General features: G+C 34.5%; 1 protein-coding gene across 1 annotated transcript in view; it reads right to left on the bottom strand.

Annotated features, from left to right (window-relative positions):
• Positions 1-3,600: 3,600 nt before the first annotated feature.
• The window catches only part of CDH11 (cadherin 11), a 214,018-nt gene continuing 194,926 nt past the window's right edge, over positions 3,601-22,692 (bottom strand). The window contains exons 12-13 of the mRNA XM_051975085.1: positions 8,126-8,377; positions 3,601-6,796 (exon numbers count right to left, since the gene is read on the bottom strand). Coding sequence (XP_051831045.1) covers positions 6,300-6,796; positions 8,126-8,377 — 749 coding nt within the window. The 3' untranslated portion in view covers positions 3,601-6,299. The remainder of the gene's footprint in view (positions 6,797-8,125; positions 8,378-22,692) is intronic.

Genomic DNA, 22,692 nt, shown 5'->3' with positions numbered 1-22,692 from the left:
TTGAAATTTCAAGATTCCCTGTAACTTCTATTTTTTTTTTTTAATATGAAAACTGAATTGGCAAAAGCAGAAAAGTTTTTACCAAGGACAAAAAACAAGACAGAATTAGTACACCTCTTATCTGACTCCTGTCTCAGTTTCCTCTACAGTATATCCTGTAGTCTCTCCCATGCAGTGGCCTTTTTCAAATAATTTCTTTGAATTCATCACCATTTTCCTCAAGTTCCAGAAATGGAGAATATCCTGAAACCGAAGAGTCACTAAGAAAGATCCATAATCCCTGATCTTCATAACGGAGGTAGAAGTCACAAATATGAAGTGAGAAAATGTATGGCAGTTATACTTTCCCCAAGTATTTTTTTTTTCTCAGTCACTCATAAAATTTATTTTTCTTCCTGGTTTTTAAAGTAATTTCTCAAAGTTGCTCCTCTGAGATTCTGGAATACAGAAACCATTATCCACTTTGCTAAGAAATAATTTTGTAAGATGCAGAGAGTGTGGCTAGAATTTGCTAGGAAAAAAAAAAAATCCAGCACATATATGCACTTAGACATCACCATTTATCTGGGGGTGGATGATCAGAAAAAAAAAAAAACCAGTGGGCAGATAGTACATAGTACTGTAAGAATTTAAGCATTAAAGAATATTTTCCTTTTGATGACTCTGAGGTATACAGTGGTCATATTTCCATCTTCATTATAGAGATGGAGTAATGTTATCTTAGAGAAGTCAGGTAACTGCTCATTTCATTGTTCTTCCCCCACTCCTGGTATAATAGAAATTCAATGAATATTTATAGATGTCTACAATGTTCAAGGAGTCATGATAAACCTTGTGTATACAAAGACAGAAAAAAAAATTCTTGCCAACTAGCAGTGTATATTCTTCTTGGAGATTCAACATATTCAGGTAAATACCCAGGAATTTCAAAAAGGAAAAAAAAAAAAAAGATTACCAGGGCAGAGGGCAAATCCAGAAGTAGACAGTACCTGACTTGTACCTTTTTAAGGAAGCCAAGAATTTTAAAAGACATGATGGACAACCTATGTAAAGTCAAAGATATGGAGGGTGGTATGTAACAGTTGAGCAGTGAAGGGCTAAGTTATCAGACCAGTTTGGCTAGACTATATAATATATAAAAGGAAATGATACCAAACATATGGAAAGTTAAAGGGAAGTCAAGTATCAGTGGGCTTTGGATGCCAAACTGAGGTAGTTATAATCTATCATAAAGACAACAGACAGCCCCAGATGTTTTTGGCAAGAGGAGTACCATGGTCATGTACTCTCACCCTCCTCCTACTGAAATATTAATTTGGCAGCTATGTGGAGCCTAGGTTAGAAAGATAATAATCTGGAAGTAGAGAAACTGATTAGAAAGCTTGGAATGGTACAAGAGAGGAAACATGATGCACTAAATTCCTCACACGGTAGTGGCTATATGGCTAGAGATAGAGAAGAGAAAGCCAGAAATGGGATAGAGGATAACTAGATATAGGGGGTTCAGAGAGGGGAAGAATCAAGGATGATTCTGTATTTCTGAACATGGGTAATTATAAGGATAATATCATCTTCTACAGAAATAGGGGAAGTTGGAGGCAGAAGTAATAACTTCCATTTTAAGGTAGATGAATCTAAGATGTATATAGCAGACAGTTGGGGATGTGTACTCAAGATAGGAGCCATATTAGAGTTAGATATGCAGATGTGGGAGTCATCTATCTATGTAGTGATAATTGAGCCCTTGGGATCTGATAAGATCAATGAGAGGGTGAAAAGAGGGAAGGGAAGAGAATCTGGGGTACAGATTTGGGCAGCAATTGAAATTAGGTGGTAAGATGTAGGTGATAATTTGACAGAGGAGAGAGAAAACAAGTCAAATAGGTAGAAGGAAAATCAGGACAAAATAGTATCAGAGAATCACAGGAAGGAATCATAGGAGATTGGGTTAGTTGACATTGTCAGAAATGACAGAAATGTCAAATGGAAGGAAGATTAATTTAAAATCCATTTTAATTAAGCTATTTAGAGATAGCTTCTTTATTTTATTAGGATTTAGCAGTTAAGAAATCATATATATGAGAAGAGCAAGTATAGTTGGGTCAATGGAATCAGCAGCCAGTTTGAAAAGAGTTGTGAGTAAAAAATGGAGGAAAGGATCCAAAAAATGTATAAGTATGCTTTCTAAGAGTTTGCTTGTGAAAGAAGTTTGAGCAGATTACAGGATCAAACTATCTACCTATCTATCTCTTTATCTCTCTGCCTCTCTATCTATCCATTCATCTATCTATCTATCTACCCCTCTAAAGAATAGGCAACAGAAAATGAGCTAGTAGTTGAAAACCATTTGAATGTAAGAGGAAAGAAGGAATTGATAAATCAGTCTTCTGGAGGAGACGGCTACAGAATGGAAGAACACATGGAGAAGAAAGAAATATGGACTGATAAAAAACAGCCTGCTTTTCCTCAGAAACTCAATGGAGGAGAAAATTAGGTATGAGAATTTTGAGGTATAAAATCAGGCTAAGGGGATTTATAACAGCCTTGATTTTCTTGATAAAGTGGTAGGGTTATCTTCTGAAAGAGAAGATGGTAGAGGAGAAAAGAATTCTTTAGACAGCTTCTTTAATGAGTTATAGTTAATTAAAGAACAGGAAAATTAATGTTAGTTAAAAAGATCTACTCAGTCAAGAGTAAATAACATAGGGGCAGATAGATGGTGCAGTAGATAGAGTGCTGGCCCTGAAGTCCCTGAAGCTTCCTAGCTGTGTGATCCTGCTCAAGTCATTTAACACCAATTGCCTCAGCAAAAAAAAAAAAAAAAAAAAAAAAAAAAAGAGTAGGGAGAGTAGATAACAATGGACCCAGTCAACATAGTTAAATGATTCTTTCTAGAGATATTCCAAATAGAAGAGTTTAAGTTCAATGGTAGGATTAACCCAGTTTGGGATTAGAGATTTAAGTATTAGACTATGAAGGAGGGACAAATTCAAGGGGAGAAATAGTGAACTGATTAGGTCAAGTTAAAGAAGGTAGTAAAGTAAAATCAAAGTAGACTGGGAAAAGGAAAGATAGTAATATTTGAATTGGATATAGGAAAATGAGGATCAAGATGAAGACAATGATAAATTTTGTGAGAAAAGAAAGGCTTGAAATAATAGGTTATAATCACAAAGAAGGACATAAGAAATCTGAATCATGAACATAACACATGCATGAGTGACCATGGATGACTCACAAGGATTTGACCTTGGGTGACTAAAGTAGAGATAAGATATAAATATTGGAAATTTAGGAGTTCATCCATCTGAGAAGAGAAGGTTTTATGGGAAAAAAAAATGCAATTTGTAGTCAAAATATTTGGCTCCCAGAATAACCATTTATTGGTGACATGAGACTAGCATTTTCCCCCAGTTTCCTCACCTACAAAATGGGAATACTAATGTGTATGACATTATTTCTCATAAGGACTTCAAAATCAGTCAAAGGATTGAGAGATGGGATTTAGATTCGTACAAGCCCGCAAGAATGATGAAAATACCCCATGCTTATTTACATCCATTCCCAAACCCAGTTTCAAAATGAAAAATGACAAATTAATTAGGGAAAGAAATTTTATTTCCAAGCTTCTAAGAGGGTTCTACAAACAACAGAGACTAAAACCAAAACCAAACCAAACCAAAACAACAAAAAAGTCCTCCAAACCCAACCATTTATAACTCATAAAAAAGTAGTGGACAGTGTCCCTTTTAATGTTGACCATAAATATGTAGAAAATGAAGTGATCAATTCTATCCCTAATACAGTTCCAATGGTGTCATCAACATTTACAATGGGAGTATTTGTACTTGTGTTCTTGTGTTAAGTATGACTTCTTTATTTTTTGCCTATTTCCATTGTTTCAAATTCAAGTGGAGAACTGTGCAAATCTAGCAAAAAATTCTTTGGATTGTAAAAAAATAGAAAAAATGAACCCAAATGCAAAAATTATGAACCTATGGAAAAGACATAACCTTTTAATAAAATGGAGGACTCTGAATTAATCATAAATGGGGAATTGGTTCCATTGACATCTCCTGCAAAATTTGATTTGAATACAAAGTGGTCAATATGAGCCAGGAGCTCGAGCTTGTAGGAATGCTTTGAAAGTGATTATCTCTGTTTGTGACTTGATTTTGAACTAAAAGTAATTAAATTGAAAGTTGTTCCAGCAAATCATGTAGAATAACATTATCTAATTTCAAAAGAGACAAAGAGAGAAAATGAAAGAAAATCTAAGCATTGACTATAATCCTAGATAGGTCACTTTTCCTGTACCTGGGATGACAAAAAGAAAAATTATGTCATATATGGATGTTACCTTTCCCCTACTATTGCTAATTATAGAATCCTAAAATCTCAGCATTGCTGTGACCTGTGAGGTCATCTAGTGCAACCTCTTTCAAGTCAACTTCACCACACACACACTTGGTTATTGCTCTAGTTGTCATTTGGGATATAACCTAGGTTATCTTCTCATTGCAAATGAGAAACATGACACCTATGGCACAGAGGTCATGAGAATAAGGATAGTAGCATCTTCTCAAAGTGCCATACTTCTGTGTCCTTTCAAGCTCCGTTTAAATCTTTCCTCTCTGATTCTCCAGAGCAGTAAAGCATCAGGAAGGAGCTGTATAGTCCAAGAAGCTATATAATGTTTCAATAGACTGCAGACACGTATACAGAGCTGAGCTGATACATTGAGCCTATCCCGGTCCCCTTTCCCCTTGCCCCATCTTAAAATAAAATATATTTTTTTAAAAAAAGTCATAGATAATTTCATTCAATTAAAAATGCTAAAAATAGCAAATCTGAAAGAAATTACTACCTTTCATTAAAAATTTAAATGCCATGTTATTCTAAGATGAGGTCATTCTACAGCAGGAAAACAAAAATATCTTGAAATGCTAGTCATAATTATTATTCAGATAAACTAATTGCCAGGTGGAACATTGTGAGGGGCTCTCGTAATCACATGGGGCAAGACTTAAGATTTTTCTGGTATACCAGAGGAGTTCATTTAAGACAATGAAGCCTCCATTGCAAATATGGAAGATTATGGGACCTTCGTTGCCTTATTATTACATAATCATGGAATTGCTAAGATAGAATATAAATGCACATTACATAACATATATTGTAAAATGAGAACCAACCCTCAGTCCAGAGCATCATCTCCTCCTAGAATCTGTGCTCTGAAAGAAGCCACAAGTCTTCTACTGAGAGGGTACAAAATTATTCACACGACATTACAGAATTTTCTCAAAAAACATTTGTAAAATGTATTTGCTTTTTAAATAAACACTTAACAAGGCAACAGACAAACTTCAAACAGATAATAAATAGGGCTATTAAAAGGTCACAATTGTCCATTAGAACTATAAACGGGACATTAGAAACATGGGGCTCCTTTTAAATGCTTAAGAATCAAAAACAAGGATTAAAAAAAGAATCATTTTTTTTTTTTATTTCAAAGGTTGCTTCTTATATTGAAGCACATATTAAAGCAACAGTACAATGTTCATAAAATATAAGTGTGATGCTGTAACATTTCTTACATGTCAGAATACTGAAATCTGTATGTATACTAAAATAAGAGCTTTAAAATTGTACAAATAGATACATTAAAAATGACATAGAAATAGGGCGCCTCCCACTGCAACAAGACAGAGTTATATCTGGCACGTATTAGTTTAAGATGAAAGTATAAGCAAAAAGATTTACAAGAATTAGCAGTAACAAGTTTGATGCTCAAGAGACAATAATTGTACATTGTATTGTACATACATCATATGGGTTTAAGCTGGCTGAATATTATATATTTCAAGTTTAAGAATGCACTACGTACAGAGTGTCCATAGTTTTAAGGCGAAATTACAGCTCAGAACTGTTGTCCTTTTTTTTAATTTTGTGGAAGCTTCTTTGACTTAAAGGTTTAGATGTTCATAACACAGAAAAAAAAATCCCTTCATTGCTAAGTCCACTGTTAACATTTTCCTTCACTTAAATATTTTGCACGGCAAGTGGTTTCTCTTGAATGAAGTCGATAACCAACTTCTTTGTTTGCCTTTTGGGAGAAAAGGTACTTCACAGTATTTACCACTGGGAGGTCCTCATTTTTATTAAAGTGATCCTCTCTGTAAAATGTTGCCATTCTAAATGAGCCTTTCCTTGATTTTAAAAAAATACCTGTTTACATTTCTTCTGGGGTCTTCAGAATATTGGACACAGTTCTTAAGGCCAAATTTGTATCTTTATTGTTAAGAATCATCATCAAAAGTGTCTTTGGAACCATACAAGTCTGCTAGTTTCTTAAAACGAGGTCCCCAGTTTTGTAGATAATCATAGTCCAAATCAGAATCTGTTGTAGCCGACTCTAAGGAGCTGAGAGAGCCAGCCACTGAGCCCCGTCCTTCATAGCCATAGATTTGGATAGAGTCATAAGGAGGAGCCGTTGGGTCATTGTCAGCCTCCTGTATCCTTGTGTTGATGAAATCATCAACATCAACGCTGTTGGGAGCTGGTCGAAGCCCAGGTCTAGGCATATATTGATACTCTGGCTTGATATCTTTACGGGGAATAAATCCATTAATCCCATCAGGGTTTTGGAGGGTTGCAATATCAAAAGCCTCTGTATCTTCTTCTCCACCACCCTCATCATCATAGGTAATGATGTTCTCTCGCACGTCTTCTTCCTCAAAGACGATGAGTGGTTCTTTCTTCTGCCTTCTCAGGGTCACAAATAACACGACAATAACTACAAAGAAAGATAAAGAAGATGTGAAGCTAGAATTTTTTTTTTTAAGTTCTCAAATTTTTTTACATATCTCCCACACATTTTTTCTATCACTGCATCTGAATTAAACGGAGAAAAGTTAAGATATCTAGATTCTCTGTCATAGAGCTACAACTAACACTCTAAAGAAATACCTTCATAGATCTCTTCCATATACTATGCATTTATCTTATCTGTTCTGATTTATATATGTTATCTCTTCTCATTAGAATGTAATCTCCTTGAGAACAGAAATTGGTTTTGCTTCTTCTTGTTTTAATTGTATCCTCATTATAGTGTCTGGAATATAATAAATCCTTATAAGTGCTTACTGAGTGATTGATTGATTATTTGATCTTAAGTCTTTAGAAGAAAATCCATTAATCCTTTGTGACTAAGACACTTCTAATTATTAGGAAGACCTTTCTTTCACTGGAGCACACCTGAGAGTTTTCCTATGTATAAGGTGAAGTGATTAGATTAGAAGGAGGCTGTTGGGATATCTCCCAATTTTAATTCTAGAAAAGAAAGAGGCAAATGGATGAAACAGTGATATTTTATATTCTAATACAAAGAGGGGTAAATTTACAAATGAAAATTTCCAGAGCCAAAAAAATAAATTGTGTTCAGTTTTGTGTGTGACACATAGCTCTGTGAACTCAGGTGAGTCATATATAATAAAGTGAATCCTTTATGCCTCTTTTTTAAAATTTCATCTGTGAAATGAAGACAGGGGAATTTTCTGACTTATCTCTCACTGTTATGGGAATGATGCTCTAAAAACCTTATAGATCTTTATAAATGTTTGATATTTTAATAAACATTTTGGGTTCAAAGTTCCCTCCAGCTCTTCGTGAACTTTTAAGGGAATTTCAGGTCATTTTTTTTTAAAAGAAAAAGTTTCACTTTCAGGTGCAAAATTAGGAGGACTCTTTCCTTAATTCTGGCTGAAATCTCCCACTATTTAAGTTCCTCCATAGAGTAAAAGAGACAAATTTAATTTCTCATACATGATGATCCTGGAAATATTTAAGGTCAGTAATCATAGTCTCCTAATCTTTTCTATAGGCTAAAGATCTCCAGTTCCTTTAATCAGCTTTCATTATGTCATGATCCTTTCATTTCCCTGGCTATCATTCACTGGATAGGTTAGAGCACAGCAGAACACAGTGTGTTTATTAGCTATATCAAATAATCTAAACACTTGAACCACCTGTATGTTATGGCCAAAAGTCATAGATCTTGAAATTAATCTCCCATAGCTAGTGTAGAATAAATCAATTCAGACATGTAATGAAGGGCAGAGCTTACCTAGCAAAATCACAATGCAGGCCAAGATGGCAACTAACGCCCCTGTGCTGAGTCCTGCATTGAGGACATAGGCTTCGGCGTTGCAGGACAACAATGCCCCGTTGACATCACATCCGCACACCTTGATTGTCAGGGTATTGGTGCTGCTCATGGGCGGTATCCCCCCATCACTGATCACTATTGGTAGCAGGTATAGGTCTTGCTTCTGCCGACTGAAACCACCACGTTTGACATAAACACCAGCGGTGTTGTCTGTGAAGAAAAAGCAAGCTCTCGGTTTGTTCAGGTCTCTTTGACTGGCAGTCATGACTCTTTAGCATTCAGAAAAAAAGATGGGAGGTCACTCTCCTCCTCATAAAGGTTAATTCCCCAAATCTGCCTCACTTGTTCCTTGATCTTAGTATTTAAGAATTACTGAGACTTTTTGGTATACTAAGATTGAAACATATTCTCTAATTCCCTGATGTCTGTCTCATCTATCAGTTTCCCGTGGTACCATCAATTAAAGGGTAATTCAAGTTTTAACTCCTTCAGAAAGCCTTCCATGTTCTCTTGTGAAAATTCACCCAGCACTCTTTTAGATTCTAGTGATTTATGAATCTTTAATGCCTTCACCTTCATAACTCCTTAGGACAAGAGGACAAAGGACTGTCATCCTGTTAAATTATGACTAACCCTTTGACTCCCCATCTCCCACACATATCACAGATTCATGGAATTTCAGAATTGGAGAGGACCTCCCTGAACCTCCAACCCAACATATATCCCTTCTACAAAATATTTGACAACTGGTCATTTAGTCCTTCTTGAAGATTTCTAAAGAAGAATATGCTATTTCCCAAGAATCCCCATTCTGCTTTCAGATAGTGCTAATTGTTAATTTTTCCCCTCACTGGAAGCCTGAATTTGACTCTTTGATATTTCCATTTTGCTTCAGGTGCTGAACCCTATAGATGCTTAGTAAATATTTGTGGAATTGAACTAAATCTTAGTGCAAACACATGAAATTGGATTTCCCTGACCAGTTTAATTGGCAGTCCAATATCATCATTTCTGTTGTGTGAGTCCCTCAACTTATGTCAGTCTCCTTAATCACTGTATGCAGGATATGTATGTAGGCAGTGTCAGTTCAGCCTAGTACTAGGCATATATTTGTGATGAGAAAAAAAACAGTTTTTTGTTATGATGACAATTTTTCCACTCAAGATCTGTTCCACTGAATCCATGGTCCTATCCACATAGAGGTACCTTATTTGGCGTAAATTTGATCTACATTTTCTTATTCATTATGCATCCTGTCTTTCCCCAACAACAAAAAAAAAGTCTTCATATTTACCTGGCATGCTAGAAATCTTACTTATTCTATTTCTTTTTATTATCAACACACTACTTTGGCCAACTCTCAAATGGTGGTCAACTTAAATGCTAGTTAAAAATCGTACTTTTGTTTGTGGGATACCTATCACACAAGAGGAACTGAGTAATGGACCATGACACTCCTGGATTCTTATCCTAGCTTAATCCCTTAGGATTAACCTTGAGCAATCTCTGTGTGACCTCTTCAATTTTCTGAGCCTCTCTTTTTTCTTTTTGTAGTGGAAATAGTAATTTTTACAGTACTTCTTTTATAGGGACATTTTGTGGAAAGTGCTTTATAAAAGCAGCAGAAGCATTGGGCTAGAATCAGGAAGACCTCAGTTCATATACAACTTAAGATACTTATTTTATATATATTTATATATTTTACATATGATATATAATTATATAAATGTATAATTAAAATTATATATTTATTAAAATATTTATATAATTCTGGGCAAGTAATTTAGTCTTATTTACCTCAGTTTTCTCATCCACAAAATAGGGATAATCATAACAACTCTATTCCAGAGTGGTTGTGAGGATCAAATGAGAGGATAATTAAAAAGTATTTATCACAGTTCCTGGCACAAAATATCATTAAATATAAATTATTATTATTATTATTATCAGAGAAGTTCTAAAAAATGTCTTATTTTAATGAATTTTATTTCAGGTATTTCTCCTTATCGAACCCTTTCTCATAAGGAAAAAAAGAATTAATGAAACAATAATTGTGTACTCAATTGTAAACGGCTTAACGGTGTTTGGCATAGGTAAGTACTATATACACAGTAGCTATTTTTAATTAAGCAGAAATACCCAATATCTGTTCATGTATTATATATTCTACCATAGTAACCTCCCTTTTCACCTCTGCTCTTTCGTTATGAAGAAAGATGCTTTGCCATCTCTTTAAATTGTTTATATTATAATAAAGTTGGAAGATAAATTTACTCTTTTGCAACTTCTTATGAAAGATCTCTGTTCAGCAAGAAGCTTTAATTATTCTGTGGAAAAGGCTTCCATAAGTTCCAGGTGTTGATTTTTTCAGTTACAGTAATGTTGCATCTAATGCTATTTTTTACAATATATAACAAGAGAGTTTAATGAGAAAAAACACTGGGCTGGGCATTCAAAAGGTTGGATTCTCCTCCTGTTTTTGCTACATATTCACTGTGTGACCCACTAGAAGTCATTGCTCATCTCTAGGACTCATTGCTCATATCATATGTATGGCAAAAGATCACTAACCTGGAAGTTGCAAGACCCCAGGATTTTAGTCCTGGCTTTCAAACTAATTAAAAGCATGGGGCATGTTTTTTAACCTCTTCTTTCCTTCACTTTCCTCATATATAAAATGTAGATAATTGCACTTCCTAATTCCTAGGGTGACTAAATAATTATTTTTTAAGTGTTATCTTTGCCACTAATTTCTTGTTAGTGAGTAAACCATGGGTAAATCAATTCTGCTGTCTTATCCTCAATTTTCTTACAGGCAAAATAAATAAGGTTTTTTAATTGACTATTCTATGACTAATAGTTTTATGTAAAGAATTTTAGTTTTCATGATATGAAGTACAGCAAAGAATTCAATGAAACATAAAAAGGAATGTTAAAGAATATCCAAAATATAAAAAGAGTTACAGTGTGTTTTTCATTTATCTCTTCATACATTGATAGAATGACTGATCATTTCATTCATTAAATCATTTATTTAGCAAATGATAAAATATCAATGTTGGCAAAAAAAAAAAAAAATCAGAGGTTATGTAGTTCATCCTGGAATGAAATAAAGGCCTTCTCTACATTATCTGAAGATAGTCATTTATAATGTCATTAATTTACAAATGCTATTCACCACCACATGTTAGGCTGATGGATATTCAATTGCAAATAAGAGGGAGAAAGAGGAAAAAATAATAAATATTATTTCATTTGATCTTTACAATAACTCTGAGAAATAGATTTTATCATTATTTCCATCTTGCAACTGAGGCAGACAGAGGTTAAGTAGCTTTCTGAGGTTCTCATAACTACTAGTGCCTGAGGCTGAATTTCTACTCAGGTCTTCCTGATTCCAGACTCAGTACTCTGTGTACTATGTAGCTAGCTGCCTACCAAACAAGGAATACTTGCTTTGTTTAAAGATTCTTGGACTCTATTACTATGCCCAATTACTGTACAATTAATTTCAAGATATAAAATGGTTCTGAATGATAAGTTCTAAAAGATATATATTCCATTTATTTGTAACCATGATATATATTGCTCTCTTTAGGTTTCTTTCTAATATTTTCTGCATTGCTAAAAATTGTAGAATTGGAGTTCACATTTGTATCATATTTTACAGCTATACAACTCTTCAAAGTAACACTTTTTTTCTCATTGTAGCCTCCCACCAGCCAGGTCTCAGGGTTATTTTGAGAGTTGTCATTTCCATGTAACAAAGTGTGAATATTTCATTATTCTATTCTATGGGTGCTACTTTATTTCCATGAAACTTTCCATTATTTCTTGTGTGTAAATAATAATTGTGGATGTGTCTGCACAATCAGTTATTGCCTAGACTTAACAACACACCAACATGTGTCAATTTATAAATCTTTATGGAAATCATGTCTGTTAAAACTTGCCAGAATTGCATGCTTACTTCGACTTGCCTAACTTAATAGATTTTCAAATAGTTTCGGAATTATACACATTACATAAGAATAGGATGATATAGTAGATGCTTAATACATTTTAGTTTATTGGAGGGATGAGTTTGCCTCTCATTTTGAAGAAAAGGCAGCTGGTGATGAGAAAGGACTGCATTTGGCATCATAAATCCTGAGTTTATCATTTCCCTGATCTGCTATTTTTAAAAAAATAATGAGCTTTGAAATAATAATGAGAAGAAAACAGAGCAGGTGGAAATAGAAGAAGGGAATGAAGGGAAGGAGGAAGACAAAGGAGAGAAAAAGGAAGAAGAGAGATGAGAAAAAAAGGAGGAGGAAGAAGAGGAGGAAGTGAGAAAAAATAGGAGGAGGAAGAAGAGGAGGTGAGAAAGAAGGAGGAAGAAGAAAAAACTATAGAGGAAGTGGAAAAGAAGAGGAGGAAGAGGATGAAGGAAAGGAGAACACAAGAGGAGGAGGACAAAGGGGTGAAGGAGAAAGAGTAAAAGGAGGAAAAACTGAGAAAGAAGGAGGAAGAGGAGGAGAAAAAGAAGAAGAAAACAAGGAAGAAGAGGGAGAAGTGGATAATGAAAAGGATGAGGACAAAGATGAGGATGAGAAAGAAAGATAAGGAGGAAGAAAGATTTAAATCATGCTTTTGGTTTGGCAAAGTACTTTATACCTCATTTGATCTTCACAAAAAACCTTATGCAGCAAATGTTATCATTACCCCATTTTTCAAATGAGGAGCATAAGTCTGAATGAGGAGGAAAAGGACTTGTTCTCTCTGAGGCAGGATCCAAAATCTTGTGTCCCTAATTTCAAATCCAACATTTTATCCACTGTCCTGTTTATATGCTTCTACCACAATGATCCTGTTTCCTCTTCTGTGAAAAGATGTTTGCATTTAACAAAATCATATGTGAATCATGAACTGCAAAGACTTCTATAGTTTTCATGGAAAGAGGAGGGGTAAATAAATAGGAGTTTCCTTTTAAAGGTCAATACCAAAAATATATTTCAATATTTCACTCTGTAAATAGTATATCATTTGGAATCCTTTATTTCTCATCTCCAGGCATTTTTTTCTGGCTATCTCTTATGTCTGGAATGCTTTTCCTCATCTGCCTCTTGGTTTCCCTGGGTTCCAATTACCAGCTTAAATTCTATGTTCTTCAGAAAGCCTTTTACAACCCTTCTTATTTCTAGTGCCTTTTCTCAATTAAAGATTTCCTTTGAATTCTGCATATAGCCTGTTTGTACATATTTGTTTACCTGTTTCCCCCTCATTAGATTGTGAGCTCCTCTGATGGTAGAGAGGCTGTTTTTTTTTTTGTTTGTTTGTTTGTTTTTTTTCTTTTCTATCTCTAGTGTTTAGCATGAACTGATATATAGCAGGCACTGAAATTTTGTATTGGCTGCCAGAATGAGATATATACATTTTGTGAATATGACCAATGAAAGAATTTGCTTTATTTGATCATTCATATTTGGTACAAGTGTTTGTTTTTGTTTTTTTCTTAATGTGGGGAAAGAGATGAGACAGCATAAAGCTATAATGCTTGTCTTAAGAAAATATCAATTATAAATAGAATCTCGATGTTTAAGTCACAAAGAATAATAAACATTCTACAAATTCCAGTGCCCACTAGCCAGATCAGAGTAGAGTGGTTCTTTCAAGAAAACTTAAATCTAAGTTTCTAAATTGATTCCCCTCAGAAATTCTGATATTATGAAATCAGGTGCTTTCAAAAGCATGAATTGATTAAATCATTCATAATTCCTGAATAAAGGTTTTCAGTGTCCATCTATAATATCTGGTATAAAGCACAGTTGTGTTTTTTTTTGAATCCCAGGAAAAATCACATTATAAGCTGAATAACTCAATAGATAAAAAAGATCAGATTGGATAATGGGACCAGAAACATTGGGGATGATAGGAATTGGAGACATAATATAAAAGGAAAACAACACCAGACTTGAAGTGAAAATACTTGGGTTCAAATCCAAGTTATTCTACTTACTAATTATATCACCACTGACAAGTTAAATAGTTCTTTGAGCTTCATATTTCTTATATATCAGATATATAGTTATTATTTTACATGTATTAATATTAGTACTTGAAATAAATCTGGGGAAAAGTTAAGGCACGTCAGTTTTGGAAATATAAAAAAAAATTATCTCTCGAACAAATAGTCATACTAACATATCACTATCATAACAGTTCTATATTATAACCAGATTCTATCTAATATTACAGTGTGCATGCTAGATATAGATTAGATATCTAACAACAATCTCAGTTCCTATTTCTGTCCCATTGGCATTAACTCTTCTAAGATCCCCTCAGCTTATTTTCCCATTTGTAACCCAATCCTTAGTCTAGAATTAACTATTCACTATAATGCTGTTTTATTTAATATTGTGTTAGAAGAAATAATTAGATGATTTGGGTCTTTTTTTGATATTATTCGGCATTATTTGGAGGTTGACTCTGAATCCTCAAATATTACTCTAGGAGACACAAATCCTGACAAATTCTATTAAATGGAGCAGTTTTAATTACTCACATGGAAATGGACTGACTATATGCCTGGGTCACTGCTAATGTTAGTAAAACACAAAAAGATGGATTTTCTCCCCTGATATCATCCATTATTGCCTATCACAAACCTCTATTAAGATATGATTGTCTTAAAACTCATACTGAGGAAAAGAGTGCCCTCTTCTGTAAAATCAGATCTCTATTCTTACAGAGTCCTGATGTAAAAATTCTCCTTTGGATTTTCAACGTAGATGCTTGGCATTTTCCTAAAATAATAAACCACTAAGAAGCAAATAAAATATAGCTGCCTAAATCAACTACCAGAAAAGAAAGTATAATCCCATATCTGGTTATTCTCTCTTTTCTACTCAATTATGAATTTGAAAACTCGAGACATCTAGATGTCTAAAAACATTCCATATATATTTCCCTTGGTTTTTTGTAAAATTCTCATTAATGAGCTTCATTTAGCTGGTGATGGGATAAAAATGAATTTTTTTTCCTAGCATGGGTAGGGAAGAAGTCTAACTGTAACTTTATGAGAAGAAAGAAAGAGCTATAATTATCCTAGGGAAGAAAAAATTCTGCCAAGAGAGTCCAGAGGGAGGACTGTGCTTCACCCTATTGCTGTGGTATATAAATCAACTTCTTAGAGAAAAGACTAAAAGTATGAAAGGGTGGGGGACTATCTGAGTGTTATAGAATAGAAGGATATGTATAGTCATTGATTTCTGGATATGATACACTTCAATTGCTATCTTCTTTGGCCCCGATGATATCCTAGTGGTAGTTCTGAGGTCTCAAAGACTATGTTAATAGAACACATGATTCAGCTTTTATGAAGCTGCAATGACATGCATGTTTCTTGTTCCAATAGTTGCCTAGGTAAATGCAGGTTATCTCAGGAAGGTTGATCAGGATGCATTGCAAAAGATACCTGCATTTTGGAGGTAGTACTTAGGAGAGATTGCAATTAAGGAAATTCCCTTTTACTACAAATTCACGGATGGGTTTTGAACCTGATTTAGTAGAAAATGCAGCTATATGCATGCAATAATAGACCTTTAGAAAGTAGAATAGACCAATACCAATGCTTAGCATGGTAGTTAACAATAAATACTTTATGTAAATTTTTCATTCTTTTCATTTGTTTGTTGATTTTATTTCAAGCAAAATAGATTATAATTAAGGTTCAGATTGGAGAGTAAGTTGGGAAGGTGATTATTTTTCACTAGTCAATCTAATGACCTAAAATATTTCAGTGTAATTGCACACTAGTTTATCTCAATCTTCACATGCTCCCTAGAATGAGGAAATCTTTTCTAGGAACAAAGTTCTAACATGGCAATCATCTGATTTCATTATCTTTCGTGGAGAATTTGGGTTTGGCTGTTTTGGGGAAGAACTGCTCATTCTTCCCATCATCAAGAGAGTGCTAACATACTCATTTTCTAAGGAAGCATATTGATACAGAAAATATTATTCTTTTCCGTCTTGTTTTCAGTCACATTTCACAGTACTCCCCTTCACATATGTCATGTTACAGATAAACTCAACTGCCATCTGATCTCTGCCCACACTCAACTCTATCTCAGTAACTGCTTTTGTTATTCAGTGATTTCAGTCATGTTTCACTCTTTGTGACCCTATTTGAGGTTTTCTTAGCAAAAATATCATTGCCTTCTCCGGATCATTTTACAGAAGACTAAATTGAGGCAAACAAGGTAACGTGACTTGTCCAGAGTCACACAGCGAGTAAGTATCTGAGGCTAGATTTGAACTCAGGGAGATGAGCCCTGACTCCCGTCCTGGCATTCTATGCTCTATGGAGTCACTTAGCTGCTTCTGTAGTCTTTCCCCCATATATAGTACAAACTCTTTGCTTCCTTTCTACCTCTTTCTTGTCTCTCTATTGATATCCTTCTCCTTCATGTTTGTATGCCCTCTGCCTTACATATAGAAGTTTGTGGATTTGAAATCAATATAGAATAAAGTAAGTGAAAGGAGTTTTATAGTTGATTTAATAGTTGATAAATGCTGTAATAAAATGTGAACTTCAACACAACAGAGACCATATACAAAAACATTGTTATTTTTACATTATCCAAACAGTTACTATAATTTGGTCTTTAAAGGGACTTTAGGACTAAAGAATTGTTCTAAAAGTTGATCAATTCACTCATTTTATAGATAAAAAAATTAGTCCTAGATAAGCAAATGACTTGCCTACGTTCCAATAATTAATGGTAGAGATTGTTATAGAATATATTATGAAATTCCTTCTCTAGTCTATAATCTTTCTTCTAATCATGTAGAATTGTAAAGCTATGTTTTCTCAAGTCATTAGTAAACTCAAGTTTGGTCAAACTTTGAGGGAGCATGCTGTCTTTAATCCATATTTAATCTTATAGCTAATTCTATATCAAACAAACAAGAGGCTATTCTCCTTTTAAAGATATTCAGGCTCAAATGTGATAATTCTGACCTTTAAAAAGTTTTTCCTTATTTCCCACAAATATCTTTCCTCCTTCATTTCAAGGCTGTTTCCTCATGTTCAGGCTCTTAAGGATATGATGAAAAGCTGATTATCATCTCCAAACAAAAGAGTTGATTATCATCCCCAAAATAAACAAATAAGAAATCATATATCTGACAAAAGTGGAATGACTCTTTAAGAAATTCAGCCATCATCTAGTCAAAAAAAAAACTTCATTTTATTGATGAACCCACTGAATTCTGGATTCAGAAGAGTTATTTTTCTACAGAGATGGCAAATTAGTGAAGAGCACAGACTAGAAATCAGGTCATTTGACAGTCAATAAATGATCTCTTTTTATCTTTTCTCTAATTTCTTATATGTCTTCTCTTTTTAGCTATATAATCTCATTTGTTATGCTTACATTCTATTTTTTAATCACTATTTTTTAATTCCATCTGAGTTTCCTTATATTGTTTTAAAACTTGGCACCATATCTAAATAATGCAGAGATAAAGAAGCTGATGCATGTGATCTTTGATGTTAGGGCAAAGTGACACTTTAAGTTGAAACTCAAGTTCATAAAATCTTTGCAAGCATTTGAGTATTATTTATTCAATACTTCTTTGTGGAAGATAATTCAAGCCTCAGAGGAGTAGGGTATACAAAAGAAACAGACATAGAGTTTCAGTTGTAGGATTCACATTTTGGGAAGGACAAGATGAAATGTTTCCAGAAGAGGATCTCTAACATTGTATGGGTACTATAAACTAATGATTGTTTGAAGAAATAAGGGATATTTAGTCTACAGAAAAATAGATTTAGAGGGTCATGATTGTGTTCTTTAATCATTAATGGGGATGTCAAATGAGAATGGATTAGGATTAATTCAAATAAGCCACACTGAGGCCATATTCAAATTCAGGAAGATGAGATACACATATGTACATACACTCATGAACACATATATACTAGGAAACACATGTATATACATGTATGCATACGTTCAGAATGTATGTGTCTATTCACACCACATGTGTGTATGATTGTATGTGTATATACACATATGCACATATATATCATTGTTCTCAAAAGTTTGCCTTCCTATTTCATTCTTCCAAATAAATTCCATTACTTACAGGGTTAAGTTTGCCTTGCTTATTCAGTTACATGAGAGCATTTTAGAAAAGATTTTGGCTGAGTCCATACAGCAGAATCAAGCTTACCATGATTAGAATACTTGGCAACTATCTTTTTTTCCCCCTAAATTGAGGACATCGTTTTTATGAGCAGCCTCAAATAGCATACTGAGATACTTCTGGTCTTCTGCTTGTATAATTTAAAAACAGCCAAGATGGTCTTGCAAAAGTTTATTTTAATTGCTCCAATATGGACAAGGATGTGTTGGCAGATCAAAATGGCAGATGTCTTTTAATGTTCTCCATTTTAGCTTATGTAAATAATTATGCTTTCTTTCTGCCTCTAATTCATTTCTGTAAATTGTCCCAGACAGAACACACAGGTTTCTTGGGACAGCCTGTAAACTGGGAAATGGCAACTACTTTGAAAGTGTTTTCAATCCAGAAATTAAGTTCATAACTAATTTGGAATGTTTATTTTTTCTGTTCTCCTATTTCTCAAGAATTTTCAGTGATTAATCATTATTCACTGAATAACATTTGAACCCTATAGGCTGACATTCATGATCTACAAGTTTATCTCAACTATTATCTTCTATAACTACCCTGCATATACCCAGGGTGTTGTGGAAAAGTTCCTGACATTAAAAATCCTGTCTTTGACTCTACCTTTATGACTTAGACAAGGCATTTCCCCTCTTTTGGCTTCAGTTTTCTCATCAGTAACATAAATTAATCTTTGAATAGAGTGTCTCTAATGTTCCTTCCAGTTATAAGTAAAATAATTCTTTAATATTTAGTCCTATTATGCTTGCTAGTTTTCATATGAATCTCATGTGGAAAATAGATGTCTACCAGAAAGGGAAGAAAGGTTTTGTTGCTATTTTTCTTTGTTGGTTGTGTATGGAATTGATTATGAGACCTTGCTGTGCACATTACAGTTCTGATTAAGAGTGTTTCCTTCTGAGGAACTAACTGACACTCTTTAGGTAACTTTTGGGGTAGGATATTTCCAAGTGCTACCTGGGCCAGAGGAGTAGACAAAAATGTCAGAGCCAACGTACACTCTTTGGGAAAGGTATCTGCTGATGTTCCTAATGTGGGAAAGATTCCTATCTTTGATTCCCAATCCCCCTAGTTAATGTAATTACCCTTTAACTCATAAATCCTGGTCCCTTTGTATTCCAATAGAAGATCCAGGCCTGTCCCAACCCCACCCAAATCTGAGCCAACTTTGGGGCTACACCCAAAAGCCAGCCCCTCAAGCTAAATCTCATATTATAAAAGGGCCATGCTGGGAACCCTCTCTTTAAAGAGATCCCAAACATGCTAGCCATGTGAGGACCTTCTGTCCACTGCACTCTCTGTCTGGTGCCCTCCTTATCTCTACCTTCACCTATCTCCTTACTTCCAAACCCAATAATAAACCTCTTTTATCAATCTAGCTCTTGGGTCAATAAATGTCTTTATTGGGGACTCGTGCCACTACTAGGGGGCATTGCAGGGGAGCTCCATTTGGCTCCCTGTACCCTGAATGTGCCACTAGATCTCAACTAAACCCTAATTTCATTTAGTTACCCCAAATCTAGACCTCAACATCCCCATATTTCATTTGTATAAGAACAAATGAACCAGAAGTAAAAATGAACCGTGATTTATGCTCTATATGTAAACAATGAGCCTCTGACATCTGTATTAAAAGTATCTTTGCCTAAATAAAGCTTTATCCCATAATTAGTAGACATCATTTTTTCATATACTTTCTCATTCCATTCTCACAAAGTGAGACTATCATAATATGTTTTATATTCTCATTTTCCCAACTGGCTTTGATAGTAGAATTCAGTATCCTATCTCTGATGATAAAAATGAATTGATCGAGAACAAGATAGGTCATGGAGGAGGGACCCAGTTGTCCAAATAGGACTTAATCATAATTCCTAGTCTATGACATAACTCATATAATATAAGATCTGGGAGGGGATTTGGGGGTCTTCTAATTAAATTCTCTCATTTTCCCATTTAGGCTCAAGGAGATTTGATGACTTGCCTATGGTCATATAATAGTTAAAATATAAAGAGTGACATTAATATCAAGACAAGAATTAAGCCTAAAGAATGTTAAGGAGGAATATGAAATGTTTGCCAAATAACTATGAAAAAAAAAGAAAATTAAGAACCAATTTTCATTCTTGTTGACTTTCATAGAAAATACTGAAACTTAAGAGTTGGGAGATATCTGAAAACATAATAGTTTGAATAACAGAAAACAGAATCAACACTATAAAAGATAGAAAGAGACTCTACATTGTATGCAAAAAGAATAGTCTCTTACTAACCTAGGATGTTAAAACTGGAAAGGAACTTAGAACATAGCATATTATAGATGAAAGGGAAAATAAAACACAATGTTAAAGTGGAATGGTACCTGGACATCAACTATCAAACATTTACAAGTTGCTGATTTAGATACTTGGACCAAAAAAAAAAAAAATTTAAAGTTTAAGAATCTCTACTCTCTACTCTGAGGAGGAATGTCATTATGGTTTAGCAGAACAAATAGAGGAATGAAGTCAGGAAACTCATTAAGTAGTTATATGACTTTTTTTTTAAAAGTCACTGAGGCTCAGCCTCATTTTTCTCATCACTCAAATTAGATCTATTTATCACCAAGTCTTATGTGATCAAATGAGATAACAGACATAAAAAGACCCTTGACAAGTATAATGGCTTTAAACATTGTTTGCCATTCTTTGGACACATTCCAGCTTGTTAATATCCCTCTTAAATACAGGAAGCCCATCAATGAAGAAAGTATTTTAGAGATGATCTGATCAAGAAAGAAGACATTGAAGACAGAAGTGCTATCTAATTCTGAAGCCCATCCTTCTATATCTGACACTTAAGGTCACATCTACTTTATTAAATCTGCCTGTTTGCCATTGACCTAGATTGAGCTTTCAGCCTAATTTATAGATCCACTGGAGAGATGAAGTATCTTCCCCAATGTGGAAAGAAAATTCATGCCTAGATCTCATGATTAGTCATTGGAATTCTTGTTTCACTTCAACATCCTGCCTCAGTATTCTGAAAAATATGTGTATCCTGCATCCATTACCATCTTCATCATCCTCATCCTCATAATCGTCATCTTCTGCTTTATATATGTTATCTCATTTGATGCTGAAAGCAACTGAGAGGAAGGTGGAATTATTATCTGAATTTACAGATGAGAAAACAAACAGAAAGCTTGAGAGATTTCTCTTATTCTCAAACTCATTAGTATCTACGGCAAGATTTCAATTCATTTCTTTCTGACACCAAATCTAGTACTATACCCAGTGTATCACTTAGCTACCTCTAAAAGATTACCATTTGGAGGGATGTCACCTTAGGTTAACATTTTTCAACGAAATTAAAACAGCAGAGAGGGACCACTTGGTAAATCAGGGAGACCTGAGCTCAAGTCCTGATTTTTCCTCCTCTTTCTCCTTCTCCTCCTTCTCCTTCTTCTCTTCTCTCCTTGTCCTTTCCCTTCTCCTTCTTCCTCTCCTTTTTCTTCTCCTCCTTTTCCTCCTCCTCTTTTTCCTCCTTCTCCTCCTCCCCCTCCTGGTCCTGCTCCTTCTCCTCCTCTCTTCCTCCTCCTCCTGCTTCTTCTTCCTCTTCTTCTTCTTCTTCTTCTTATTTTGGTTGTGGTTGTATTAGCTTTGTAAACATGGATAAATCACTTTGCTTTTCAATGTCTAAATAACTCTCTAAGAGAAGAGCAGTTGTTCTTCAAATGTAAATGGAGTTTTCATTCCCTTGCACTGGTAAAATCAAGTCTGACTTTTTTTTTTTTTAATAGCTTACACTTCTAGTGCTTGGTACTTTCTTCACAACTACATTGTGGAGGAGACTGTATAAATATCACCAACTCATTTTATAAAGGACATTAAAGTTCAGAATTCATGGGCTTATCCAAGAACTGCTACTTCAGCTCCCTAGGTCAACACACTCACTTTACAGGTGAGGATATTGAGGCACAGATAGTCTAAGCAGCTTGTCCGAGTTTGTACAGGTAGGAAGTGTCAATTGAGTTTAAAGGAACTTTAGACACTTAGAATAATTGTCATAATAGCAGACCAAGGGATTCTCACAATTATTCTTCTGTAAAATACAGACTTCTGACCCAAAAGCCATGCTCTTTCTACAGACCAAAGCTATTCCTACATGGCTTTCCTATTGTCCTATAGCCAGTAAATGTCAGCTCTAGATCTTGAAATCAGGTCTTCTGCCTCTTGTTCAGAGCTGTTTCCATTATGCTAAAAGTAGAGTTCCTTACCTCTTCAGTTCCATACACATACATTCAAAAGTACCATTCCATGATGGTTTTGCATAGAGAAGAC

Source organism: Antechinus flavipes, chromosome 2, assembly GCF_016432865.1.
Source record: "Antechinus flavipes isolate AdamAnt ecotype Samford, QLD, Australia chromosome 2, AdamAnt_v2, whole genome shotgun sequence".
NCBI classification, from domain to species: Eukaryota; Metazoa; Chordata; class Mammalia; order Dasyuromorphia; family Dasyuridae; genus Antechinus; species Antechinus flavipes.
Note: the sequence above shows the minus strand (reverse complement) of the source record. Positions and strands in the feature narration are given on the sequence as shown.